General features: G+C 35.4%; 1 protein-coding gene and 1 pseudogene across 1 annotated transcript in view; one reads left to right on the top strand and one right to left on the bottom strand.

Moving 5' to 3' along the window:
- Cpd (carboxypeptidase D) overlaps positions 1 to 27,448 on the top strand; it is a 72,224-nt gene that overhangs the window by 14,304 nt on the left and 30,472 nt on the right. Inside the window, exons 3-7 of the mRNA XM_027924392.2 lie at positions 16,261 to 16,403; positions 17,264 to 17,433; positions 18,474 to 18,826; positions 19,649 to 19,840; positions 22,065 to 22,232. Coding sequence (XP_027780193.1) covers positions 16,261 to 16,403; positions 17,264 to 17,433; positions 18,474 to 18,826; positions 19,649 to 19,840; positions 22,065 to 22,232 — 1,026 coding nt within the window. The remainder of the gene's footprint in view (positions 1 to 16,260; positions 16,404 to 17,263; positions 17,434 to 18,473; positions 18,827 to 19,648; positions 19,841 to 22,064; positions 22,233 to 27,448) is intronic.
- On the bottom strand, positions 24,727 to 25,780 carry LOC114083223 (heterogeneous nuclear ribonucleoprotein A3-like; annotated as a pseudogene).

Genomic DNA, 27,448 nt, shown 5'->3' with positions numbered 1-27,448 from the left:
AAGGGGTTTATCTAGAGGGATGCACGGGAATGAAGAAGGAATATGTTTGAGAAGAATTGCATAATTGACCTCTGATTAAATGGTAATACAGAATGTCAAGGAGAGAAAGGACCCAAAGAGATGACTTTGAGGATTTTGAGTCTGAATAAATGAGAATAATGATAGAAAAAGTTATTTAAAGGATTGTCTCTTTCTCCTTCTCTCTCTGTCTCTGTCTGACTTTCTGAGAAGAGTTGAAATTAGAGGTGGTACTTGATTTTCTGGTCACAAGTACCCAAAAGGCAGTTAGGAAATAGATTCTGAGATTTAGGAGTTTGTTTTGTTTTGCTATTGGGGATTGAGCTGAGGAGCACTCTGTAACTGAGTTGCATCCCCAGCCCTTTTTATTTTTTTGTTTTGAGATAAGGTTTTACTAAATTGCTTAGGGCTACATTAAATTGCTGAGGCTAGCCTTGAATTTGCAATCCTGCTTGTAAGCCTCCTGAGTTGCTAGGATTATAGGTATGGGCCACCACGTCTGGCAGATTAAAGAGTTTTGAGACATTTGGAAAGCATATGTTAGAATACAGGATTTTGAAAAATGATTTGATATTGTTTCCTGGCATAATTGCTTGGAGGCAGAAATTCAACTAATACATATGTATAAATGAACAGATAGGTGCTTTTTCACCTCCAAAGTGAATTTTAGGATGTACCAGGATGCTTTCTTTAAGGAATGCTGACAATTCAGATACTAATTATCAGCCTGTTCATGTGTGAGTACAACTGATAATCAAATGTACAGTGCTTTTGGTCTTAGCTGATCTTGTACATTGAAGAGTTGATTGGATCTCTTCTTCTTATTTTGTTCTTTTTTTAAAGGAGAGTTTCCTAATCTAAAAGGAAGGCAAAAAAGGTAAACCATAATTCAACAGAATATTTGCTTCTACTTGAGTCATGAGTTTGCTTTAGTAAACTGAAGTATAACCTAATATAAAATCTGACCTTTAGGAGCATTACACTAGTGTACTTTGTAATGTGATAATAAGACCATGTGAAGATTGAGAGCCAAATACTGCTATTTAGGGTTTGGCCCTTAAATCTTTACAACTATGTCTATAAATTGGATGTACTCTTCCCCCCTTTTTTCTCTTTAACTCAGGTGATAGAGAATGGGAGAATATTTTTAAAAAGAGGGAAATGCAGTTCAAAGATCTCTGAGAGATGGTGTTGACCAAGTTGGAACTAAAAACAGAGGCAGGACTGTTTGGCTCTGTAGAATCATATCACTAGCAAATATATATCTAGTGGGAGTGGTGAAGGAAATAGATTTTCAGAAGATTAGTTGCTCAGAATGTAAAGACCAAGTTCAGGTAAGGTTTGGTCAACCTAAATTTAAAGATTAGGGATTTGGGGAATTTTTAAAGGACAACCTTTGTTTTCCATTCATTTGGCTCAGATTTTTCCATTTAAAATTTTTTATGAGCATCATGCCATCAACTTGTGAGAACTCTTAGGGAGTGCAAAATTATCACTTAATAACTCACCTATTTTCTGTAAAAATATTAAAAGCAGTCAGAATTAATTGTGAGAATTTCTCACTATCCTTTGAACTAATAAATAGTCTTTCCTTATCTGCAGTTTTACTTTCTAAGGTTTCAGTTAAAACTACTGAAGTCTCCCTTTATCTATAGGGTTTATGTTTCAAGAATCCCAGTTTTCAACCATGGCCTGAAAATTTAAGTGAAAAATTCCAGACACAAACAGCTCATAGGCTTCGAATTGTTCTGAGCAGCATGATGAAATTTCCAGTATCCTGTTGTCTTACTGAAACATGAATCTTCTCTTTGTCCACCATATCCATGCTGTATATGTCACTTGCCCTTTAGTCTCTTATATATCAGATGACTGTTGAGATATGGCAGTGCTTGACTTCTGGTCACCCTTACATAGCCTAATGCTGTATCACACTATCACATGAAGAAAGAGGGCAGGGAGTACATTACTATATTTTGAAATAGAGACCAAATTCATATAACTTACAATATGCTGTTACAATTATTCTATTTTATTACTAGTTATTGTTGATCACTTACTGTGTCTAGTTTAGAAATCAAACTTTATCATAGGTACATATGTACAGGAATAAACATAGTATATATAGAGTTTGGTCCTATCTTTGGTTTAAGGCATTCATTGGGGTTCTTAAAACATCCCACATGGATACGAGGGGTCTACTATAGTTTTTTTTTTTCCTACTATAGCTCTAAATTTAAATATAAATTGGAAATTGTCTCTCTATATTCCTGTATTCTAAAATTATTTTCCTATTTTAAAAAATTGTAGTTTTCCTGTAAAAGGTAATAAATTTCCTAAATAATATAGTTTAATATTTAATATTTGGCCCTATGTGTTTTATGTCTAACAATGAAACATTGACTATTTTTTTTTCCCATTGGCTTTATGCTTGAGGCAGAAGAGCAAATTGTTTGTTTGGGAGAAGGAGACTAGTTAGTTTGGATAGCTTTAAGGCTGTTCATTTCCAGATCTTCAGTTTCTGTTTCTAATCTTTCCTAACTTTGGTCTGCCTGGGAGATTCTGTCTCATATCCTTTTCTCCTACTTGACTGAAAACTGGCATATTTTTCTATCATCTGAATCACATTGTGTTACATTGCCTTGGAGTTTTCATACTTTTGGGGCAGCATGACAGAAGGAACAATTTGGTGATTTTTAAAATAGTATCATCCCAGGGTCTTATAAGTTCTTATAAGTTAATTTTTTTTATTAAAAGATATTTTCATCTGGGTGCTTCAAAGTACAGGATAAGGAAACATTACACCTGTGTTGTGAATGAATTGAAGGCTTTGCTTGTTCATTTTCAGCTTCTTTGCTTACCAAGGGAGGCCTGATTTTGCTCATTTGTTTTGAGAATGTGTTTAAATAAAAACAAATTTAAAAAATTGCTGATGCATATATAAAATATATTTTTAGTAATTATTTCTTGTTATGCTTATTATTTATAAAAATTATAATAAAACCATGCTTTTTTGATAAATTATGTGCCAGTGGTTATTGTAATAATACAATCTGGAAGACAGAAATGTAATACTAGGTCATTATGATCATTGGAGATAAGAAAAATATAAATGTACATACATAATTATTATAGATTGGAACATTTGTAGAATGGCTAAAGCATGCAGGTATATCACATTCAAATTAAAATCTGCTGGAGGAAGTGACATGGGAAAAATTCAAAGAAGAAAAGGGAAGTTGTAAAATTTCTACTGTAAAGAAGAGGTGTGTTCATGTACTTTTTATGAAGACAATTCTAGGAATCAAATCTCCGTGATGCTTTCATTTATTTGGAGGCATTTAAAGTAATGTAAAGGTTTTAGTTAAAATTTTGTTTAGTGTACAGGATATTACTTTGTTTAGAATTCTTTGAACTTAAAAATGAAAACTTAAAAATTTGTGAGGTAGGCTGGGTACAGCTCAGTGGTACAGCATTTGCCTAGTATTCATAAGACCCTGGTTTTCATCCTCAGCAACACACACACACACACACACACACACACACACAATGTTGCATAATTTTTTAGTTATTTTAGTGTGAATAAATTGAAGATCACTGGTTTAGGAAGCTTTGAGAGACTGATAGGTAATAGAAGCTTGCTTATTTATGATTGTTAATAAATAGGATAAATAGCAGATCCTTTATACTACTATTAAGGTGTTATATTATTTTGCTGTAACTGAGTGTCTTGCTCCCCAAATAAAAATTTTTCTTTGACTGGTTAAAGATATTGTGAAATCTGACTTTTCTCCTTTATTTTAAACCAAATGAAATATCATCCTAAATAAATGCATTAACTGAATCTGGCAATAGCTACAACTGTGAGTAATGTAATATCTACTTACAGATCAGTGAGGATTGCTTTTTGTGGACAGGTTTTGTATTGAAAAAATCAAGACAACAGATCTGAACCAGCTACTTAGTAAGATTACTTATGATTACTTATTATTAAGTCTTTGACATTTAATTATGGAAAAATAGTGTTAAGTTTAACAAAGATGGCAAATAATTCCTACTTGTGGTATATCACAAAAAAATTCTTAAATTATTCGTAACTCAGACAGTTAATGTCCCCATTTGTTTCCAGGTTTCTTTCTTTTTTGGTACCAGGAATTAAACCCAGGGCTGCTTAATCACTGAGCCACATCCCAGGCCCTTTTTAATATTTTATTTAGAGACAGGATCTCACTGCCTTGCTTTTGCTGAGGCTGGCTTTGAACTCGCAATCATCCTGCCCAGCCTCCCAAGCTGCTGGGATTACAGGTATGTGCCACCATGCCTTGCTGTGGTCTGTCTTGGTAAATTTTCCTTTGTGGGGGAGGGAGTAACTGGGTACCCAGGGGTGCTTAGCCACTGAGCCACATCCCCAGCCCTTTTTATTTTCTTTCTTTTTAAAATTGGTTCTTTTTAGTAGAACCCATTTTGACATAATTATGAAAGCACAGAATGTATTTTGTTCTAATTCAGTCCCCAGTACCTTTTTATTTAAAATTTTAATTTAATGTTTTTTGATACTGGGGATTTAGCCCAGAGGTGCTTGACCACTGAGATACATCCCCAGTCCTTTTTATTTTTTATTTTGAGACAAGGTCTCACTAACTTGCTGAGCACCTCACTAAGTTGCTGAGCCGGCCTCAGAATTGCAAAACTCCTACCTCAGCCTCCAGAGTTGATAGGATTATAGGCATTCACCACCATGCCTGGCTTGATGAATGTTTCATATGTACTTGAAAGCATGTGTATTTCACTGTTGATGGAGGGAGTATGGTATAAATATCACCTAGATCTAGTTAGTTGATGGTATTACTGAAATCTCTAGCTTTTGCTCAATTTTTGCCTACTTGTTCTGTTGAGGAGAAGTGTGCAACTGCAATTGTGGATTTGCCCATTTTTTTCATGTATTTTGAAGTTCTGTTGTTGGGGCCATACACATTTAGGATTATGTTATCTTGCAGAATTGACTGTTTTATCCGTTTGTAAAGCCTGTCTCTCTTTGTCCTTGGCAATTTTCCTTGCTCTGAAGTCTATGGTATCTGATAGAAATATATCTATACTATTATATTTAAAATAAGTTTCATATAGATGGTGTACAATTAGATCTTGTTTTTAATTCAGTTTGACAATTTCTGTCTTTTAGTTGCTATACTTTTGCCATTTACGTTGAATATACTTATTGATAGGTTTGGATTTAGGTCTTATGTTTCCTGTTTGCCCCTCTGTTTATTAATGCATTGTTTCCATTTTCCTGCTTTCTGATTGGATTGTTTGAATGTTATTTAGTGTGTCATTTAAAATTATCTATTATGTTTTTAATTATGTCTCTATGTTTAGTTTGTTTGGGTAGTTGCTATAGGAATTATAATTTATATATTTACTGTTCACAGTTTTACCTAAAATTAATATTTTTTACCATTTTAAGAGGGATATATAGCCAGGTGTGGTAGTACATTCCTGTAATCCCAGGTACTCAGGAAGCTGAGGCAGGAGGATTACAAATTTGAGGGCAGTCTGGGCAACTTATAAGACCCTGTTTCAAAATTTTAAAAAAATTGGAAGAGCTGGGATGTTGCTTGGTGGTAAGTATGCTTGCCTAGTATGTGTAAAGTCCTAGGTTCAATCCCTAGAACAAAAAATTTTAAAAAGGAATGTATAAACCTTCCCATCACACTGTATCCTCCCAGTTTATGTTGTACTTAATGTATGTATTATGTCTATATGCATTGACAGTGCCACCAATGCCATGGTTTTAACTTTAAACTGTCAACACTGTCTAAAGAACCTGAGGAAAATAGTTTATTATATTTACCCTTTTCATTCATATATTACCTATTTTGTTCACTTTTCATTCATTCTTGAAGTTCCAGGTTTCTCTCTGATAACATTTCTCTTTTGCCTTAAGAACTTGACTTAGAATTTCTTCTAAATCGAATCTACTTAGATTTTTGTTTTGTTTTGTTTTCTTTCACTGAGTATCTATGTTGCCTTTATTCCCAAAGCCTCCACGGCTTCTGCTGAGAAATTCAATCATTTGAATTGTTTTCCCTGTGTATCAATGCATCATTTTTCTTTGGCTTCTTTCAAGACTTTTTTCTTTGTCTTTGGTTTTCAGCAGTTTAATTATGAAATATCTAGGCATGGATTTCTTTGAGTTTATCCTGTTTGGGATTTGCTGAACTTCTTGAAATGTAAGTTTATGTCTTTTGCCCAGTTTAAGTTTTTAGCCACTATTTCTTCAATAAAATTTTAAGCATTTTTCTCTTTTTTTCTCTCCTTTTGATACTCCAATGACAATGCTAGACCTTTTAGTATTGTCTGTAAAACTCTCTTCTTTTTCTTTATTATTATTTTTTTTTTAATTTTTTAGTGCTAGGGATGAACCCAGGGCCTTAATGTATGCTAGGCAAACTAACTACTAGTGAGCTGCACATCCCTAGACATCTCCCGCCCCCCACCCCCTGTTGTTTAGCATGTACAAAGGTAATTTCTCTTTATCAGTCTTCAAGATAACTCACTCTTTCCCTGGTCATTTCCATTCTTTTCAACATTTACAATAAATTTTTAAATTCAATTATTGTATTCTTCACTTCTAGAGTTTCTTTTATTTTCATTTATTTATTTATTTTTGGTTCCAGGGACGCTTAACTGAGCCACATCCCCAGCCCTTTTTTATTTTTTAATTTGAAACAGGGTCCTGCTAAATTGCTTAGGGTCTCACTAAATTGCTGAGGTTGGCATTGAATTTATAATCCTCCTGCTTCAGTCTCTAGAGCCTCTGGGATTACAGGTGTGTGCTACTATTCCCATCTGCTTCTCAATTTCTATTTTGTTCTTTGTGTGTATGTGTGTGTGTAGTACTGGAGATTAAACCCAGTGCCCACTGGGTTCATTCATTGCTGGTGGGAATGTAAAAACAGTAGAACCATGTTGAAAAACAAACTTCTTATGAAGTTAAGCTTAAATTTCTCTTATGACTCAACCATAACACTCCTAGATATTTACCTCAAAGACATGAAGTCATATGTCCACACTAAGATCTATACCTAGCTTTACTCCTAATTACCAAAAAACTGGAAAAAATTGAAATATTCATCACATAGAGAATGAATGAACAAGCCTGGCAGTGGTGCAGGCCTGTAGTTTCAGCAACTCAGGAGTGTGAGGGAGGAGGATTACAATTTGAGGCAAGCCTTGTCAACTCAGCAACACTCTAAGCAATTTATCAAGACCCTGTCTCAAAAGAAAAAAGATACAGGGCTGGGGATGTAGCTTAGTTAGTAAAGTGCCCCTGGGCTTAATCTCACACACAAGAACAGATGAACAAATTATATTACATCCATGTAGTAGAATACTTAGTAATAAAAAGTACTATTTAGCTAGGCACGGTGGCACATGCTAGTAATCCCAGCATTTTAGGAGGCTGAGGCGGAGGATCACAAGTTCAAAGCCAGCCTCAGCAACTTATTGGGGCTCTAAGCAGCTTAGTGAGATCCTGTCTCAAAATAAAAATGAAAAAAAAGGGGGGGGGCTGGAGATGACTCAGTGGTTAAACATCCCTAGATTTAAGCCCCAGTACCCAAAAAAGTACTATTTATAAATATATTCAGCAACATGGATGAATCTCAAAGGTATTAAGACTTGTGTTAAGTGAAAGAAGCCTGATATAAGACTATATATACTACATAATTCCATTTATATGTCATGTTGGGGAATACAAAAATATAGGGAAAGAATTTAATGATTACCCAGGACCTAGAAGCTGGGGCAAGGAACTTTCTGGGGTGATGCAAATGTTCCATATATCCTCATTATATTAATAGTTATACGACTCTATACATTACACTGTATACTTAAATGAGATGACTTTTATAACATATAAATTATACCTCCATAAACCCGACTTAATAAAAAGCTTCCAAACAGCATGTTGAGAGAGATTGTCAAAAGTGTTTTGAGCCCAGCATGGTGGAACACGCTTATAATTCCAGCGGTTCAGAAGGCTGAGGCAGGAATATCGCAAGTTCAAAGCCAGCCTCAGCAGAAGTGAGACGCTAAGCAACTCCTACCATCAATCCTGTCTCTAAATAAAATATAAAATAGGGCTGGGGATGTGGCTCAGTAGTCGATGCCCCTGAGTTCAATCCCTAGTACCCCAAAAAACAAAACAAACAAAAAAGTATTTTGAATCAGTTGCTTTAATATTGAGTAAAGGAGAATTGTTTAAAACTCTGTATGCTTCAAAGAAATATAAAACTTAAGGTATCATGCAAAAAGATATGCATATGACCTTTTTGACTAATATTTGATAAATATGGCTATAAATATGTAACACTTTAAATGGTTGCATGGTAGTCCATTTTTATATGACAGTTTACTAAATTGGTCTTCCTCCAACAAATGTCCATTGTTGGACATTTAGGGTTGTTTTCAGGTTTATTTTTCTTCAATTTACACACTATAGTCTTTCTCCTTATAGATGCTATCTTAGAATAAATTTCCAGAAAGGAATTTCTGTGTTAAGGTCATACCTTCTTAAAAGGTTTTATATAAGTATTTCTAAATTGTTACCCAGAAATGTTCTATAATCCTTTGTCATTTTTTCATAGTATTTTATTTTCTTTATGATTATTATGATAGTGTTTATTAGATGTTTTATAATTTTCAAATAGCTATATCTATCATTATTTTGTTTTCATGCTTTCACTCACATTGATGTCATGCTTATAAAGACTTCATTCTAAGAGTATGGAAATACTTATGTTAGCATCCAATTTCCTTTATGATTTTTTTTTGAAGCATTTAACAACCTCTTCCTCCTCTTCCTCTTGTTCCTCTTCTTCCTCCTCCGATTGAACTAAAGGGATGCTTTACCACTGAGTTATATCCTCAGTCCTTGTTTATTTTTTATTTTAAGGTAGGGTCTCACTAAGTTATTCAAGGCCTTGCTAAGTTGCATAGACTGGCCTTGAACTTGTGATCTTTCTGCCTCAGCCTCTTTAGTTGCTGGGATTAAGGCATATACCACTCTGCCCAGCTATGATTTCATTTTTACATTAAATTCCATATGGATCGAAGAGTTTGTTTTGTATGACATGAAGTAAAGCTTTTTTTTTTTTTTTTCCACCTATCTAATCAGTTTTAGCCATGGGCACTTTACCACTGAGCTACATCCCTAGTTCTATTTATTTAGACAAGATCTTGCTAAATTGCCAACGGTCTCACTAAGAATTTTTGATCATCCTGCTTCAGATTCTAGAGTCACTGCGATTATAGGCATGTACCTTGCGCCTGGCTCCATTCTTAATTCTTAATGTTTTCTCATTCATTTCTCAGGAATTCTTAGTTATTTTTCCAAATTAATTTCTAGATCAGTTTATCCAGTCATAATGAAAATATATTTTTTGCATGATATTTATAAGTAATTTGGTATCCTTATAAACTTCCTATCAATAGGCATCATAATGCTCTACTACAATCTTCTAAGTCTTTAGTAAAATTTCATAATACAAATTTGTGTCTCACATTTTGTTACATTTAATCCTATACATTTTGTGGGTTTTGTTGCTGGAATCTTTTTTTCTGTTTTCTATTATTGCTGAAATATAGTAAAGACATTGATTTTTATATTGTTTTAATTGGTTGTCCTTTTATGTGACTTTTTGCTTAATTTAAATACAGTCTTAGCAAAGAAAAATTTGGGGAATGTATGTCAAGATTTAACTTATATTCTATATTTCCACTATATTCTACACAATGAGGTCAATATTAATATTATAGTCAGATATATTATTTACTGTAATATTTCCTCAATCTATAGGACCTACAAAGAGACTTATCTCCAAAATCTAACTTTTAGTTTTGGACTGTTTATAGTGTGTATGTTTAAAAAAAAAAAAACCCAATATTTATAACGTGATCTATAGGACTAGAGGCCACTAAATAAATTTTCTTGGATTCAATTTTTTTGGGGGGGAATATTGGGGATTGAACCAGGATTGCTTTATTACTGAGCTATATCCCCAACCCCTTTTTATTTTGATAAGGGTCTTACTAAGTTACTGAGGCTAGCCTTAAACTTGCAATCCTCCTGCTTCATTCTCCTGAATGTCTTATTTTAAAAAGACTTCTATCCTTCCTTCCTACTATTACCCTAGGGATATGTTTGTATGTGTCATTGAATGGAGTTAGCTAGTTTATCAGCCTGTTAAAGTTACATATAAAAATCAGGTTGGGTAATACTCTAGAATGTTATTGTAAACTTCTTGCTACCTCTTAGCTAGTACTTCCTAAGTTTTATTGAAGTAAAACAATTAAGGGACAGACAAAAGAAAGCTAGGACTCAAACCTGATTATTATAGTGTTAAAAGTCGTCTGCTTCACTGACCGCTGGCATAATTGAAGTGTAAGCTGGCCATGTTTACAATAACATAACTATTAAATTTCACATAGGCAAAAAATACAAAGAAAAAATATTTTCATATTTACATTGCTCTGAGGAAAAAATTGGGGGGTGGGTTCCTGGGGATTGAACCCAGGGGCACTTTTCCACTGAGCTTATATCCCCAATCCTTTTTGATAAATTTTTAAAATTTTGAGACAGAGTCTTGCTAAGATGCTGAGGCTGTCCTCAAACTTGTATCCTTGTGCCTCAGCCTCCCCAGTTGCTGGGATTAACAGGAATGCACTACCATGCCCAGCAGCAAAATTGTTATTTTTATGTGCTGTTTTGCTTCTTCACAAAGACTTTAAATGCTGGATAGAAGACATTTTATTTATAAATTCCCAGAATCTTAGTATAATGTCTTAGACACAGTGAAAATTGTATTGTGACCAGTAATGGTAAGTGAAATAAGCCAGGCACAAGGAGACAAAATTCTCTGTGTCTCTACTTATATAAGGTATCTACGGTAGTCAAACTCTTAGAATAAGGTATCTACAGTAGTCAAACTCTTAGAAAGTAGAATGGGGGTTGCCAGGGACTGAGGAGAGAAGGAAAAGAAAAATTGTTCAGTGGGCACAGTGCTTCAGTTTTGCAAGTTATAGGGCTCTTTTGTACAACAATGTGAATATAGTTGTATTATTCTGTTTTCTTTTGCTATTTCAAACTACTTGAAACCAGATATGGAAAAAGTTTATTGAGCTCACATCTTTGGAGGCTAAAGGTCTAAGGTTGGCTGACCCCCATCAGTTTGGCTTCTGGTGAGAGCCCCCTTAGCTGAGTTTTATAAATGGCAGAAAAACCAAAAGGGAACCAGCCATATGTAGTCAGTTACTTGATAGCAGATGGCCCTGCTTTATTTCAACTATCAAGACTTAATTGGGACCAGGCACAGTGGTGCACACCTGTAATCCCAGCAGCTCAGGAGACTGAGGCAGAAGGATCACAAGTTCAAAGCCAGCCTCAGCAACAGCGAGGAGCTAAGCAACTCAGTGAGACCCTGTCTCTAAATAAAACACAAAATAGGGTTGGGGATGTGGCTTAGTGGTCGAGTACCTGAGTTCAATCCTTGGTATCCCTCTGCAAAAAAAGACCTAATTGGGGTTCCATGAGAACTACATTAATCCCTTACAAGGGCAGTGCCCCCAGTGATCTAGTTATCTTCCACTAGACCCCACCTCTGTTGGGTTTTGTTTTTTCTTGGTGTACCTGGGATTGAACCCAGGACCTTGTACATGTTAGGCAGGTGGTCTACCACTGAGGTATAGCCCCAGCCCCTTATTTTATTTTACAACAGGGTCTCACTAAGTTGCTGAAGCTGGCCTCAAACTTGGTGAACCTCCTGCTGCAGCCTCCTGAGTAGATGGAATTAAATGGGTGCACCACTACACCCAATTTAGATATCACTTCTTAAAGATTCAATCACTTCTCACATTGTCACATTAGGAACGAAGTGAGTTTCCAGTGCATGAAACCTTTTGGGACAAACCAAATCCAAAGCATGGCAGTAGCTAATATTATTGTAATGCATGCTTAAATATGATGGATGCCCATAAATTTTATGCTATGTGCTCGTTAACACAATAATACCAAAACAATAGCCCTTTAATAGTCCCTATAGCCCTGTGTGATCTTGTTTTGCCCATATCTCTCAACCTCAGAGTACCATTTTTTCCTTTGTCCTCTACTGTCAGCCATAGTAGCCTTCTCTCCATTCCTCAAACTTGCCAAGTTTTTTTTGTGTGTGTGTTTTTGACAAACCCTTTGATTGAATGTTCTCTCTGACTTTAGTCTGGCTGGCTCTGTCTTGTTTTTCAGATCTTGGCTTACTTAATATTACCTTCTCAGAAAGGCTTTTCCTGACCACCTAATCTCTAGTTGCCACTGGTTGCTAGCTGTCACATCACTCTTTAAAATTTTTCTGAAAATCTTATTATCTGATATTTTTCATACACATATGTATGAAAAATATAGATATATTTATGAATTTAAGGTATGTGAGAGCAGAGACTTACTTTGTTTTCTTCAACACTGTGTCCCCATGCACCTAGAATGATGCCTGACATGTGATCAGTGCTCAGTAAATATTTACTTAAAGAAAATTGAGGGGCTGTGATTGTGGCTCACCTAGCATGTGCAAGGCACTGGGTTCCATCCTTGGCACCACATACAAATAAATAAATAAAATAAAGGTGTTGTGTCCAACTACAACTAAAGAAAATATTTTTAAAAAAGAAAGAAAATTGAACTTCGTAGTCTTGAATTATCATTTCTAGAGAAAGACTTTATTTTCCCCGGGGATCTAAATTTGTACTTAAAAATTCCTTCTTGGATATTTCTATCTAAGTGTTCTGCAAATACCTCAAACTCAACATGCCCCAAACAAAAATAGTCATTCCCCGTCTCGTCTCAGTTACTCTTCCAAACCTTGCTTCTCTCTTTTTTTTGAGGGGAGTGGTGGTGAGGAGGAAGGGGTTGGAGGTTGGAGCCAGGGCCTTGCACATGCTGGGCAAGCATTCTACCACTGAGCCACATTCCCAGCCCAACTTACTTCTTTTTGTTAATGGCATAATCATTAGTTTAACTAATCAGGTAGAATGTTGATTCCTTTCCTCTCTCAACTCCCACAACTTATCAAACCATGTCAGTATTTCAACTTGATCCTTCTCTCCCTTACTACACAGTTATCACCACCACTTCATTTTAGGCCTAATTATTATTTATTTGGTCTACTGTTAAAACTGCCTAAGTGGATTTTTTGTTTCCCATCTCTCTCATATCCAGACTATACAACTTTCTATCCATCATGCTACTTTCCTACTGAAAACAACCAAAATACTGTCTGTCTCCCCCTCCCACTGCCCAGTGCTTTGGAAAGGCAAGGAAGCCTTTATTTCTAGTCTCTTAGACCCTGCTTGCTTTTCCAGCCTGACCTTTTACTATATCCCTACAGCCCTGTGCTCCTGCCCTAATACTGTGGCTTATCAGTCTCACAGATATTTATCAACATATGCCAAACCCTCCTATTCTGCACCTTTTACAAGCCATTTCCTCCAACTGGAATTCTCCTGATCCTCTGCATTTTTTTTTTTTTTTTTTTTTTTGGCTCATATGGTTTTACTCATCTTTCTTTAAGACCTAACTAAATTAAAAAGAAAGTCTCCTCCAAGTAACCTTTCTAGGTCTTCCCTCAACCCTAAAACTACTCAACTACTGGTATAGGCCCATAGTACCTCAATTACTATTTTTTAAAACTATAGAAAGTAAAATAATATAATAATCATTTTAATAATTTTAAGTGTACAATTATTATACACTTAATTACTAATTATATATTATTATATATTGTATTCACTGGCATTAATCATATTCACATTGTTTTATGACAGTTATCATGGCCCTCTATTCTCATGTTAATGTTATCTGTTTCTCTTGATGGTAAACAAAAATTTGGCCTCATTTTTAAATACTTGATTAACATGGATAAACATGAATGGAATCGGATAATCTCCTTTAATTATTCTGAGATTTCATACCTGATATCACATCAGCATTGGGGTGATCCTGCTCAGGTAACTTTGGGAATGTGTTCAGTTTCCTTCTTTGTATTTCTTTTTCCAAATGGCATTTGTTGGAGTTCATACAGTCCTGGATTTTTAAAAGTTTCTTTGCTCAAATTCTCCTTTACTAGTTTTGTTTTTTAAATATCTTTTTAGTTGTAGGTGGACACAATACCTTTATTTTTCATATGTGGTGCTGAGGATCGAACCCAGTGCCTAGCACACACTAGGCAGGCGCTTTACCGCTGAGCCACAACCCCAGTCCCTCCTTTACTAGTTTTTGATTCTTTACTTTTAACCTAGCTTTTTTCCCCTTGGCTATATTTATTCTATGAATATGTCAATGAAGTCGGGCATATTTATTAGGTAAGATAGACACAGTTCAAAAGCAGGTGTGTCTCAAAGTGTTTAATGAAACCTCAATAGAAATGAGATTGAGAGTTTAGGCTCCAATATTGTTGCTATTTCATTTCTGACCAAGTTTCACCAATTGTGCTATATCGTTTGCTCTTTTCTGCTCTCTAAGCCTTTGTTCGGTGATGAATTCCTTGTAGGCTGTGCTCTAGACTGTGACATTGACTTTTCTCTCCAAACAGGTTTCGGAATTATCTTTTTATCAAGTGTTCTCTCCCGCCTTTTCCCTTATAATCAAACCAGCATGTATTTTTAAACATCTTAGAATCTGAGAGTTAGAAGTATCCTTTGTGTTCATCTAATGCTTACTTGCAGATAAATAAATAAAGACTCGTGTTAATGCCAGAGGGTTCTCAGCCAGTAAGTGGAAGAAGAATCTATGACTTAAGAGTACCTGTCCATGAAAGGGAAATTACTCTCCTTCTTCTGATCTGAAGGATCCTGTTATCATCGCCTGAAATGTGCTGGTACTAGAAAAATATGACCCTCAAAACCCACATTTGTACTATGCCCTATCAGAGGGGGAAGAATATCTGGGGAAAAAGGAAGTCTGCCTTGCCAGGCACAGGTACAGAGGAGGATTTTGATGAGTAGTGGACATTGAATGAACCAAACATAGGCTCTCAAGGCATCTTTCAGGGATAGTGGAAGGAAGTGACTAAGGTCAGGGATTATTTCATATGCAAAAAAAGAGGGCATTGGAGCCAGCATGTGGCACATCTGTAATCCCAGTGGCTTGGGAGGCTGAGGCAGGAGGATGGCAAGTTCAAAGCTAGCCTCGGCAACAGCAAGGTGCAAAGCAACTCAGTGAGACCCTGTCTCTAAGTAAAATACAAAATAGGGCTGGGGATGTGGCTCAGTGGTTGAGTGCCCCTGAATTTAATCCCCAGTACCAAAAAAAAGGGGGGGGGGTATTGGAAACCATCTAATATTATAGGCACATTTCAGGAGCAAGTTCAGAGATCATAGTAAATTTATGTCCCTTTCCTTTTCCACTCTAGTCTTTATCCACCTAAAATAAGATGTGAGAAAATCAAGTGACAGGAATAATAAGGTAAAAGACTTTCTACAAAACGAGTATGTGGGCTTGTATAGGTATAAAAGTGGTGAAGATGATTGACCATGGGTGTTTATTTCCCTTTTAATTCCATCTCCCATTAAACACACTCTGAAAGAGTTCATTGTGTCTTATTTTTACCTGATTTATATAGCTGTACCATCCTAGTTACTTTCTTTTTTCTCTTGCCACCTTGATAAAGGGGAGTACAATTCAAATAGTAGGATACTTAATGATTCTTTGGCATGAATATTCTTCACAACTTTAAGATCATGTGCACCCTTCAGTGTCATTCTGGTATAAATCTTAACCTCTTTGTACCTTATTTCTCACATCTGTGAAAATCACAAAATAGTAATACCTACCTCATTTAATTGTTGTAAAGATTAAATGTTAATACATGTAAAGCTTTTAGGGACAGGTCCAGCATATAGTAAACACTCAAATGTAGAGCCGTTATCAATATTGTTATTAACTGATGTAGTCATACTCTTCATAACTGTTCATCCTACTAGTTAAATATAGTTCATTTATGTATATTCCTTTTCAATGTATAATCCAACTAACTTTCCTTCTTGACATCCTTTACGATTGAAGAAGCTTCTCCAATTTCAAGCAGCTTAATGAAAAGAAAATTTATACATGGCAAGAGAAGGGTGATTTAATTTCTTCAATCTTTTGGAGGGTAGAATTCCTTTCCTTCATTAGATATGTTTGTTTTTTTCTTTATGTTACAGGTGGTATGCAAGATTACAATTACATATGGGCCAACTGTTTTGAGATTACATTAGAACTGTCTTGTTGCAAATACCCACCTGCTTCTCAGCTTCGACAGGAATGGGAGAACAATCGTGAGTCTCTGATCACATTGATTGAAAAGGTAACAGCTGACTGGAAGCCTGGGGTACAAAAATAATGGATTAAATAAGGGAGAAATTTGGTTACATATGAATGCCAATCTTTATTAGGCATCATTTATTGTATCTGTTTTATTAGGATTGGAGATAATTTTTAGAGATTATTAGATCATAATCTCATACAACACATTGTAGTTCTGTCCCCCACTCCTAGTTCTCTGCCACAGGGTGCTCCCTTAGCCTGTCTTAGAACACTATTTCAAACTAGATTAACCAAATTTGTACTACTGGTAGGGGGAGGGCAGTTGGATTATAACTCAGTGAGCAAGTGTGTGCTTGGCATGCACAAAGCCTTGAGTTTGATCCCAAGCACCAAAAAGCCCTTCCAAAAACTCTATAAATTTATACAATTATACAGGTTATTACAATGTCATGTGTTCATATTTGCTGGAGAGCCTTTACCACTGTATGAATCATGGATATTAGATCAATTTAAATACTAGACTAGGGATATAGCTCAGTTGGTAGAGTGCTTACATCACATGCCATGGGTTCAATCCCCAGCACCACCACACACACACACACAAAAGCAGACAAGCTAATACAACTATTGGATATGCCAGAAATTATACTTTGTTGAGAAAATTAGAAGCCTGACTTTGAAGAGAGGGAACTTCAAAAGCACCTTAGTAATGTGGAGTCCAGACATTTATGACTTTGGGATTTAATACTTTCATCTGTATTTTATTTCAAATGTATTGAAAAATATTTTGGAAAGATAAAAAGAGTAATCCTGACTTTTAGAAATTCTGGCATCTGGAAAAGAGGTGTTATATTCTCTTGCCTTCCAAATTGTCTATGAACTTTGATTCTTATTTTTTAGGTCCACATTGGAATAAAAGGATTTGTTACAGATTCGGTAACAGGAGCTGAGTTAGAGAATGCAACCATCTCAGTGGCTGGTATTAATCATAATATCACAACTGGCAGATTTGGTGATTTCCACAGATTACTTGTTCCTGGAACTTATAATCTTACAGTAGTTTCACCTGGGTAAGAATTTAAACTAGACTCTTAATTAAAATGTCAAGCCTCGGGCTGGGGATGTGGCTCGAGTGGTAGCGCTCTCGCCTGGCATGCGTGCTGCCCAGGTTCGATTCTCAGCACCACATACAAAGATGTTGTGTCCGCTGAAAACTAACTAACTAAATAAATACTCTCTCTCTTAAAAAAAAAATTCTCTCTCCCCCCCCCCTCTCTCTTTTTAAAATAAATAAAATAAAATGTCAAGCCTCTAATTTATACCAAAGACAGAAAACTAGTCTTATACATGTTACTCACTGTATCTGGCTTTTATTTTCCCTTATTGTCTCATTTTTATCCTTTTATATAAGAATACTATCATGGAGTGTTATGTCACATAGTCTTAACAGCGTGAAGCATAATGGTAAGATAGGGAGGAAAAAGAATTTTATAAGTTTGAAAAGAAGATCATGTGTGTAAAGCATTGCCTCAAGACTGACTAGATTAAAAAAAAAATAGAAGAAACTGGGGACTCTGAAAATGACATTTGAAGAATGTCATTAGCTTTCTGATATACCAGAGGAGTGGTATCCCATCTCCCTTGGACACCTTTCTGAAAACTCACTTTCGTAAGGATTTAATTGATAACTTTTCATTTAATTTTGAAATTTACTACTTAGGAAAAGAGGTCAGGATGTCAGTTTGATAAAGCATGGCAAAAAATTAGATAATTGATGCCTTTGAGGAGTGTAGCAAGAGTTACAATGGAGTAATAAGCATATTCTTTCCCTTGAATGTGATTTTTTTTGGTAAGCAGTTGAGTGTATAGTACCTGAAAAGGTTGATAAGAAAAATAATTCTTTAAAGACTTAATCTAAGATTCTCTATTAATCTAAGATTCTCTATGAGATAACATGCTAAAGCTCTTAAATTTGCACATTTATCTGTATTTAGTTTTGAGTTTTGATAGACCTCTAAGTGCAAGAGTAGTCAAAAGTACTGTTTTTAGATTGTTAAAGTATCGTGTGTCTTAACCCCAAGCCATCTCCTTTTTCAAATATTTTTTTCAGATATATGCCGCTGACAATTAATGACATAATAGTGAAAGAAGGACCAGCTACAGAGGTGGATTTTGCCCTTCGGCCAACTGCTGTTGTTTCATTAATTCCCGACACGACTGAGACTATAGCAACTGCTAGTTCTGTTGCTATACTTAATGTTCCTCGTGGAACATCATCTTCTCATGAACCAATTCAGCCCAAAGACTTTCACCACCACCATTTCCCTGATATGGAAATCTTCTTGAGAAGATTTGCCAATGAATATCCTAATATTACTCGTCTGTATTCATTGGGAAAATCAGTAGAGTCAAGAGAACTCTATGTGATGGAGATATCCGATAACCCAGGTGTCCATGAACCAGGTAATTGGTATGGTCTTTAAACATAATTTCAGTGCCTCTCAAAGCTTTTGGTTTATGTTGCCATGCTTTGACCAGAAAGGTCATTTAACAGCATGAAGCATAATGGTAAGATAGGGAGGAAAAAGAATTTTCTAAGTTTGAAAAGAAGATCATGTATGTAAAGCATTGCTTCAAGACTGACTAGATACAAAAAAGTAGAAGAAACCGGGGACTCTGAAAATGACTGCCATATGGTGTTCCCTTAGCCTGTCTTAGAACACTATTACAAACTACATTAACCAAATTTGTACTACTGGTGGGGGGAGGGCAGTTGGATTATAACTCAGTGAGCAAGTGTGTGTTTGGCATGCACAAAGCCTTTTGGAATTAAAAAACATAATCAAAAAAGGAAAAAGTATACCCAGCATTTTGCCAGAAAAGAAGAAAATCCATTTGATAGTCTATATTAGACATTGTATTTAATATGTACAGAGATTTAATTTCTTTTCCTAATAGTATTTTTTATATGCACATGTGTGTGTGTATGAACCTCATATGCTTTAAATCTGCTCAGACATACATGTTAGTAAGGAAGATGTTTTGTAAGATGTAAAGATTTTTCTTTTGCCAAAAATACCTGTTCTCTTAAATTTAATTTTTTTTTTTTTTTTTTGAGGCAGGGTCTCACTAAATAGCCTCAGCCTTCTGAGTTGCTGGGATTTCAAGCTCACACCACCACACCTGATTTGGCTCAGGATTTTTATACATATTGGGTATAAAATAGAAAGTCTGTGATAATTGAAAAGGAAAAAAAAATCTTCCATAAAATTGCTTTGTTTTCAGGTGAACCAGAATTTAAGTACATTGGAAACATGCATGGAAATGAAGTAGTTGGAAGAGAACTGCTATTGAACCTCATCGAATACCTTTGTAAGAACTTTGGAACAGACCCTGAAGTAACAGATTTGGTTCGAAGCACTAGAATTCACCTTATGCCATCCATGAACCCTGATGGGTATGAGAAGTCTCAGGAAGGTAAAAAATAACTGAATATTAGTGGTAATCTTTAGGTTATCACATGGCATGATTACTTTGAAATAGAAGAGAATTTGAACTTATTTCCTTGTAATTTCTGCCTGTTTTTATTCTTGTAAGTGGTTTTACCTCTTATATTCTTTTTTTATTATATTTTTTTTATTTGCCAGTGGATTTTTTACTTTATTTCTTTATTTATATGTGGTGCTAAGGATGGAACCTAGGGCCTCACACATGCCAGGCAAGCGCTCTACACTGAGCCACAACCCCAGTCTCTTTAGCTCTTATATTCTTGTAAGATGGGCCAGACTGTTCATTATGTGATCAACTTTATGTTTAATAATATTTTTATTTCATTTTGGCAATGGTTCTTATGTGTTAAAAATAGCACAAGATCAAATTGTTGTATTTTAAACAGTAGTTCTTATTATTGAATTAAAAACTTTATTTTTAAGTGAAAAATCAAACCAGATATACTTGAAGCCAGATATACTCTGTTTTTGACCCAGTTCTGTTTCTTAGGCATATTCTTTTTATTATTTTGGGGTACTGGGGATTGAATCCAGTGGCTTACCACTAAGCTACATTCCCAGCCTTTTTTTATATTTCACTATGAGACAGGGTCTTGCTAATTTTCTTAGAGCCTTGCTAATTTGTAGAGTCTGGCCTTGGACTTGCAATCCTCTAGCATCAGCATCCTGAGTTGCTGGGATTACAGGTATGTGCCTTGGTGCTGGGCTCCTTACACATATTCTAAATCTGCTAAATTATTGACTTCCCATTTGTGGAGCCCACCTTTCCTTCCTCTAGGCAGGTACACCTTTCCTGGGGGCAGTATGGTAAGGTCTTAGAGAGGTTTACAGAGACTGTCTTAGGCAGAACAGTAGTAGAGTGAGAATCTATCTTTTCCTACCCATGATTCTGTAGGGAAGTTTCATATTCTCTGAAGGTTTGATAATTTTAGTCTATTATAAACTGACAATGGCATTTGAGCTTCAAATGCAGGCTAGGCTGTTGAAGCTTATATATAGCTATACAGCGGGATAGGAGCTTGGCCTTCTTGGAATGGAAGTGACTGCAGGCAATGGAAGGTTGAGGGGAGGATTTACACAGAGAGGGTTGTTTGTTACACAGATAAATTCTCCCATGTAAAAGCCACCTCTGGTCACCTCTGGGCCAAGTGTCATATCTCTAATCTTGGGGTTATCAGAAAAGCTGTTGCATGCATTTGCTGTTTACTAATGTAGATAGATGTAAATTTCTTTTTTTAAAAGGACAGTTTTCAGAGCTTCTATGCAGTTTCTCTGAACAACTAACTTGAAATATGCCCTATAAATCTATTTGGATTTGGATATTTTACTCTCCTACAATTACTTCTAGGAAGTGATACTTGTGAGTAGAATTGGCCCCACACTATGAATATGCAGGCACATGACTATTAGCGCTGACCTGTCCACTGGGAGAATAAGCTGGTTGTTATTACTTAGACGCTGTCTTGAAAAAATAGGCTGGGGTTAATCCTTATATATTATTCAGATTAACTCCCTAAGAAACTCATTCTTTATCAGCATCACAGATTCCTCCCACATGCCCTCTACCCGCTTTCTGAAAGGTGCAACTCTTTGCCATTCACATGTAATTTTTTTTTTTCTCATTTTAATGACAGTCAGAGTTCTCATTTCCTATTAAAATGGAATATGCACTGTTAAGTGTAAATTGAACCTTTTTCTTCATCACATTAGATTTCCAACCGTGTACTTGGCTAACTTTAAATTTGTATTATTTTAATGTAAGCTTATCAAAGTTTTCATTTGATCTGTTTCTTTACAGTGTCTTAGTGAGCTGTATTAAAAGTACAATAGAGTCCCCCTCTGATCAGTAATACTCCCTCAACATTGTGATCATGTTATTATGTGTGGATTATTGACAGTTGAGCAATGCTTTTAACATAATTTGTGTAACTGGATTTTTTTTTTTCTTTCAAAGTATCACCAAAGGGCAGAAATGAAAGGATGGTAGTTTTACTCTTCTGTTCAAAACATCTGGAAGAGATAGATTTTTTTTAAGTATACAGCATAAAAAAGATATATTTTAAACACAGTGGGATTGATAATAGTGATGCCTGGTGTGTTCATAGTTACCTTTGAATTAAGATAGCTGAAGCAGTATGGGTTGGATTAAAATGTAAGTATCATGACTTAAATTTTATTCTTTTATCCCACAGGAGATTCAGGAAGTGGAATTGGCAGAAACAACAGCAACAACTTTGACCTGAACCGAAATTTCCCGGACCAATTTGTTCAGATCACAGATCCTACCCAACCAGAAACTATTGCTGTCATGAGCTGGATGAAGTCCTATCCATTTGTCCTGTCTGCAAACCTGCATGGAGGTATGGAAACTTTATAGTCCATTAATTATTTCTTCTTGAGAGCATTTGAAAACCATGGTGAAATTTTATCTGTTTATAGTCTTAGGTTTTCTTAAAATGAATATTCTGTTACTGCTTCCATGGCAGATAGCAATAACGATATTTTCTCATTACTTTTTAGGCCAATTTCCTGACTTTTTCCCTACCTTATTTTTCTCCTTCCTCCCCCTCTTCTTCCTTTTCCCTCTATAACCCTTTACTCTTCCACATTTCTCTTTTCCTTTCTCTTCTCTCCTCATCTGTCTGCTTTCTTCTTCCTCTTTCCATCCTCCCTCCTCTTCACCCCTACTCTTTTGTCATCATCCTCCCCCATCCTCTTCCTCTAGCAGTTCTTCAGATGTTTTTTATTTATTTCTCACACTTGAAACTTGATAACATGCTTTGTCGTTCATAAACATCGAACACTAATAGATCCAAATGTTTAGTCTTATTTTCTTCCTAAAATTCATAAACTCTTCAATGTAAACTTACATTTTGACATTCTTTTATCTTTCACTTGCTATATATATATATATATATATATATATATATATATATATATATGCGTGTGTGTGTGTATGTATATAGATAGATAGATAGATAATGTATGTATGTATATATCATTAACTATAGCATAATGACCTCATTCTCATGTAGCTTATATACCTCCACATCATTCAGTCGGAATAGATCAGTTGGATAGAATGAGAGGCCAATATTGAAAATTATCATAAAGTTCAGCTATAATTGTGTGAATAAGGACAAAGGTATCAATACCTAAGAGAACTAAAAACATGTACACAAACTTGTACATTAATGTTCATTGAGCATTATTTATAATAACTAAAAAGTAGAAACAACCCAAACAACCGTAAACTGAGAAATGGATAAAATGTGATATAGTCACAAAGGATTATTATTTGGCATGAAAAGAAATCAAGTACTGATGCATGCAACAACATAGATGAAACTTTTTCTTTCTTTTTTTTTTTTTTTTTAGGGCATGAATGAAATTTTAAGCACTAGCTGGTGCAAACCAGTAAAACATTTTGTATATATAACCTTGTTATCTATAACTCTTCTCAACCATGGTCTTCCAAACAAATCGATAATTCACACCAACATAACTTAGGCTGAAGTATACACAGGAATAACAATGTGTTCTTTGGGAATTTAAATAAGAACTCAAGCTATCTAAATTTGGAATTCAGGTCTTTGGGAAGTGAGAAGCTTGTACTAAGCAACGGTGCTATATTTCTGCTGCATCAAGTTATTTTGTACAATTGTACCTAAACTATCCTTGGTTTATTCAGCAAAATATATTGGGTAAAACCATGAAAGCGTGCCAGCCAGTTAGGGTTCAATAGCATGATTTTTATTCTCTTGCTATGAAAGCTTTATCAGGGGAAAAAATTAAATCAAGGAAAATAAGTCAAGATGTGTGGGCCTCATGTCCTTTAAAAATAAAACAAAAGCAAGTACCCACTAATTGGCTCCAATGTAGTAGGCTTAATGGACCCATATCTTAAAGATTTAACAATGGTTTTTAAGGTGGGAGGGGGAAAAACATCCACTACCCTTTTGCAGAATTTAAATAGAGGGCAGCAGACATTCTTTACACCCAAAAACTATAGCAGCAGTTTAAATGTGACCAAGATAAATGTAGAACAGAGATGTTCTAAATACAGCAGAGCTCAGCAAATCTATCACACTAAAATCATGATTCCATTGTGAAAGAAAATGCAGAAAAACTAAATAGGAATATTGAGATTTTTCATTTGAAGGTAATCTTAGTGCTATTAAGTTCACAATATGCTAATTTAAATACCCAATCCTATTTATCTAAACCCATTTCAAAAAAACAAATGTCTATTCTCTCCACGTCAGCCAGTGCCCATTCATGTCATGGTTTGGAAATGGGAGAAGAGGTTCCTCTTATATTGCAAGTCAGCTGATATTTCTTTACATTTAAACTTTAACAAAATAGTAATTAACAGTAATCTTCTTTACTGTTAACTCACAAGGAAACATTTTGAAAACTGCAATTTGTTAAAGTTTCTGAACTAAAATGTAGAAAAACTGAACTACATAAATATTGAAAAGTTTAAAATTCCTTAATTTTTATTCCTGGTACCACCTACCACAACTTTACAGGGCAATATACTGATGTAATGAAAAGAAAAAGAAAAAGACAAAGCTACAACAGATGAAGGACCTCAGGAATGTACATCTATTTGAAACTACATTGCATTAATCAATAGCTGCACTTTTTGCAAACTGTGGCTATGAAAGTACTGAATAAGAAAGGTTTCCTATTTAAGCTGCAGTAACTTTTCTGACTATGGATCATCATTCCTTTGTGGCAGATTTTTACAGTTCCTCTAATGCATTTGGGATGACTATCTCAAAGTTGCAGTTTTGCTGACAACTCCTTGCTCTCTCTGCTTCTAAGAAATGTAGGCCTTTTCTGCTGTTTTTAAAACCTTCTTTGACCATATCCACCACTTCCACCACCAGATCCATAACCACTACCTTAAGGACTGCCAGAACTTTTTCCACCAAAACTGCCCCCCTTCATGGGTTCCTAATTTGATTGCTGTTGTCCACTGTAATTTCCAAAATCATTATAGTTCCCACCACCAAAATTTCCTCCTTTGTTGTAACCATTATATCCTCTTCCTCCACTGCCATATCCACCACCTTGGTTTCCATATTCTGGTCTACCACCACCATAGCCTCCTCTACTGCTATAACCAGGACCATCACCCTAGTTGCCACCATCACCTCCAAATCCATTTTATCCACCATCACTTCCTCTGTAACTACCTCTGCTGCTACTATCTTGACCACCATAGCCCCTCTTCCACCAAAGTTTCCACCACAGCTAAAGTTACCTCCACCACCTCCAAAGTTTCCTCCACGACCCATAAAGTTGCCAGATCTACCTCCATGACCTCTTTGTGACCCAGCAAACCGTATCTCTTGTTTAGAAAGGGCCCTTTGCACTTCACAATTATGCTTATAAATAGTGTAGTATTTTTGAACAACAATTTTGTCAACTGAAACATGATTATCAAAACTTACAAAAGCAAATCCTCCCTTTTTCCCATTTTGCCTGTATTCCATAACTTCTATGGTTTCAATCTTGCCATACTTTTCAAAGTAATCTCTCAAATTATATTCTTCGTATCTTCTTCAATACCACCAACAGAAAGTTTCTTCACTGTTAGATGGGCACCAGACTTTACAGAATCCTCTCTAGAAACAGCTCTCTTTGGTTCCACTACACGCCCGTCAATCTTGTGTGGCTGAGCGCACATTGCCACATCTACCTCTTTAACACGAGAGTAAGTCACAAAATCAAAGCCCTGAAACATTTTGTTTGGGGGTCTCATTATCACACAATCTGTGAGTGTGCCCCATATCTCAAAATGTTCTCTTAAACTATCATCTGTAGTTTCAAAGCTCAGACCACCAATAAACAGCTTCCTCAATTGCTCTGCTTCCTTTGGATCCTGACTGTCCCCCATGGTGGCAGCAAGGGCCAGAGTTGGAGTCAGAGTCGGGTGGTGGTTTTACCTCCATTTTGAGCCATAGATGAACCATGAAAAACATTATGGTGACAGAAGCCAGTCACATATAATATGATCACATTTATTTGAAATGTTTAGAACAGGCAGATCCATCAAGACAGAAAGTAGATTAGTAGTTGCCTTGGGTTGGAGTGAGAAGAAGAATGGGAGTGACTGGGGTTTCTTTTTGGAGTCATGAAAATGTTCTAAACCAGACAGTAAGTGATGGGTGTATAACCCTGTGAGTACTCTAAAAACCTTTAAATGGGCGAGTCATATGGTATGTAAATTATATCAATAAAGCTATTTTTTAAAAAAGAAAGAGTGAAAACATAGCCCTGCAGACAACAGGGAAGAAACTTGGTGTGAACATTTGTTGGACTGTCCAAAAGAAGCATCACAACTGAGATTTGATAGCATATAGAGTAACTTTCTTTTTAGAATAATAGTACATATTTATGGATATTTAGATTTGAAATGTTTAGAACAGGCAAATCCATCAAGACAGAAAGTAGATTAGTAGTCGCCTTGGGTTGGAGTGAGAAGGAGAAGGGGAGTGACTGCTAATGGGTTCTGGGGTTTCTTTTTGGAGTCATGAAAATGTTCTAAACCAGATAGTAAGTGATAGTTAAATATTATAGTTAAATAATATAGTAACCTTCTTTTTAGAATAATAGTACATATTTATGAATATTTAGATTTAGGAAGTAAATTGAGATTCTCTAAAAATTTCTTTCGAAGATTACTAGTAGAAGAAAAAATAATTCTACAGTTAGTAATCATGGGCTATTCTAAGATAGTTGTATTGGAGTTGTAAAGTTACATCCTGGCTTGCAAAATAAATTTTTGATGTTTTGAATATCTTATGCTATGTTTGATAGAAAATATTTTTCATTTTGAATTTTTAAAAATATTTTCAGAATAATTCACTTGTCATGTTAGCTAAATCCAAAAATTCAATAATAGTTATATTTCAGGATATATTTACAGATATCCTATCAAGTCCTTGCATATAGTTGAGACATAGGCATATTCAATCATGTGTATGTTTTTCTTTCCATGACACATTTTGTTTTCTCACCTTAAGAATTCTTATATGATTCTAAAATCTTAGCACAGAAATTAAAAAGAACAAAATATATTTTTCTTGATTTCTTGATTCCTTCCTTCCTTCCTTCCTTCCTTCCTTTCTTTCTTTCTTAAGTAGAGGTAAAACCCTTCTCTACTCTCTTAGGTTTGTCAGCTGAAATTTGTGATTAACAGGTGATTAACAGTTTAACAGGAAGAAAGCATATGAATTTTGTTTGATGTTAATATTTTTATTGTGGCATAGGGGATGGGGGAGGCTTCATAGGAAAAAAGTAAAGCTCCAAAAGAAGTAGCAGTTAGACTTTAGAAATTATGTGATATGTTGTGAAAAGTGTCTAGTCAAAGGAAAGATATCTGGGCTTCTGGGGTCAGTAAATTGTAGGAAACTTACTGGGAAATACATGGGTAAACTTATGGAAGATAAGGGTTGTTTTAGTAAGATTTGTTTGTGTACACTTGTCTTGGCTTTGACTTGTTGTCTCTAATGATAAGAATGTTTTCTTTTTCCTTGTACCCAGAAGGTAGCTTTCTCACCAG

Source organism: Marmota flaviventris, chromosome 17 (genome assembly GCF_047511675.1).
Source record: "Marmota flaviventris isolate mMarFla1 chromosome 17, mMarFla1.hap1, whole genome shotgun sequence".
Taxonomy (NCBI): Eukaryota; Metazoa; Chordata; class Mammalia; order Rodentia; family Sciuridae; genus Marmota; species Marmota flaviventris.
This window is presented reverse-complemented; position numbering and strand designations above follow the sequence as displayed.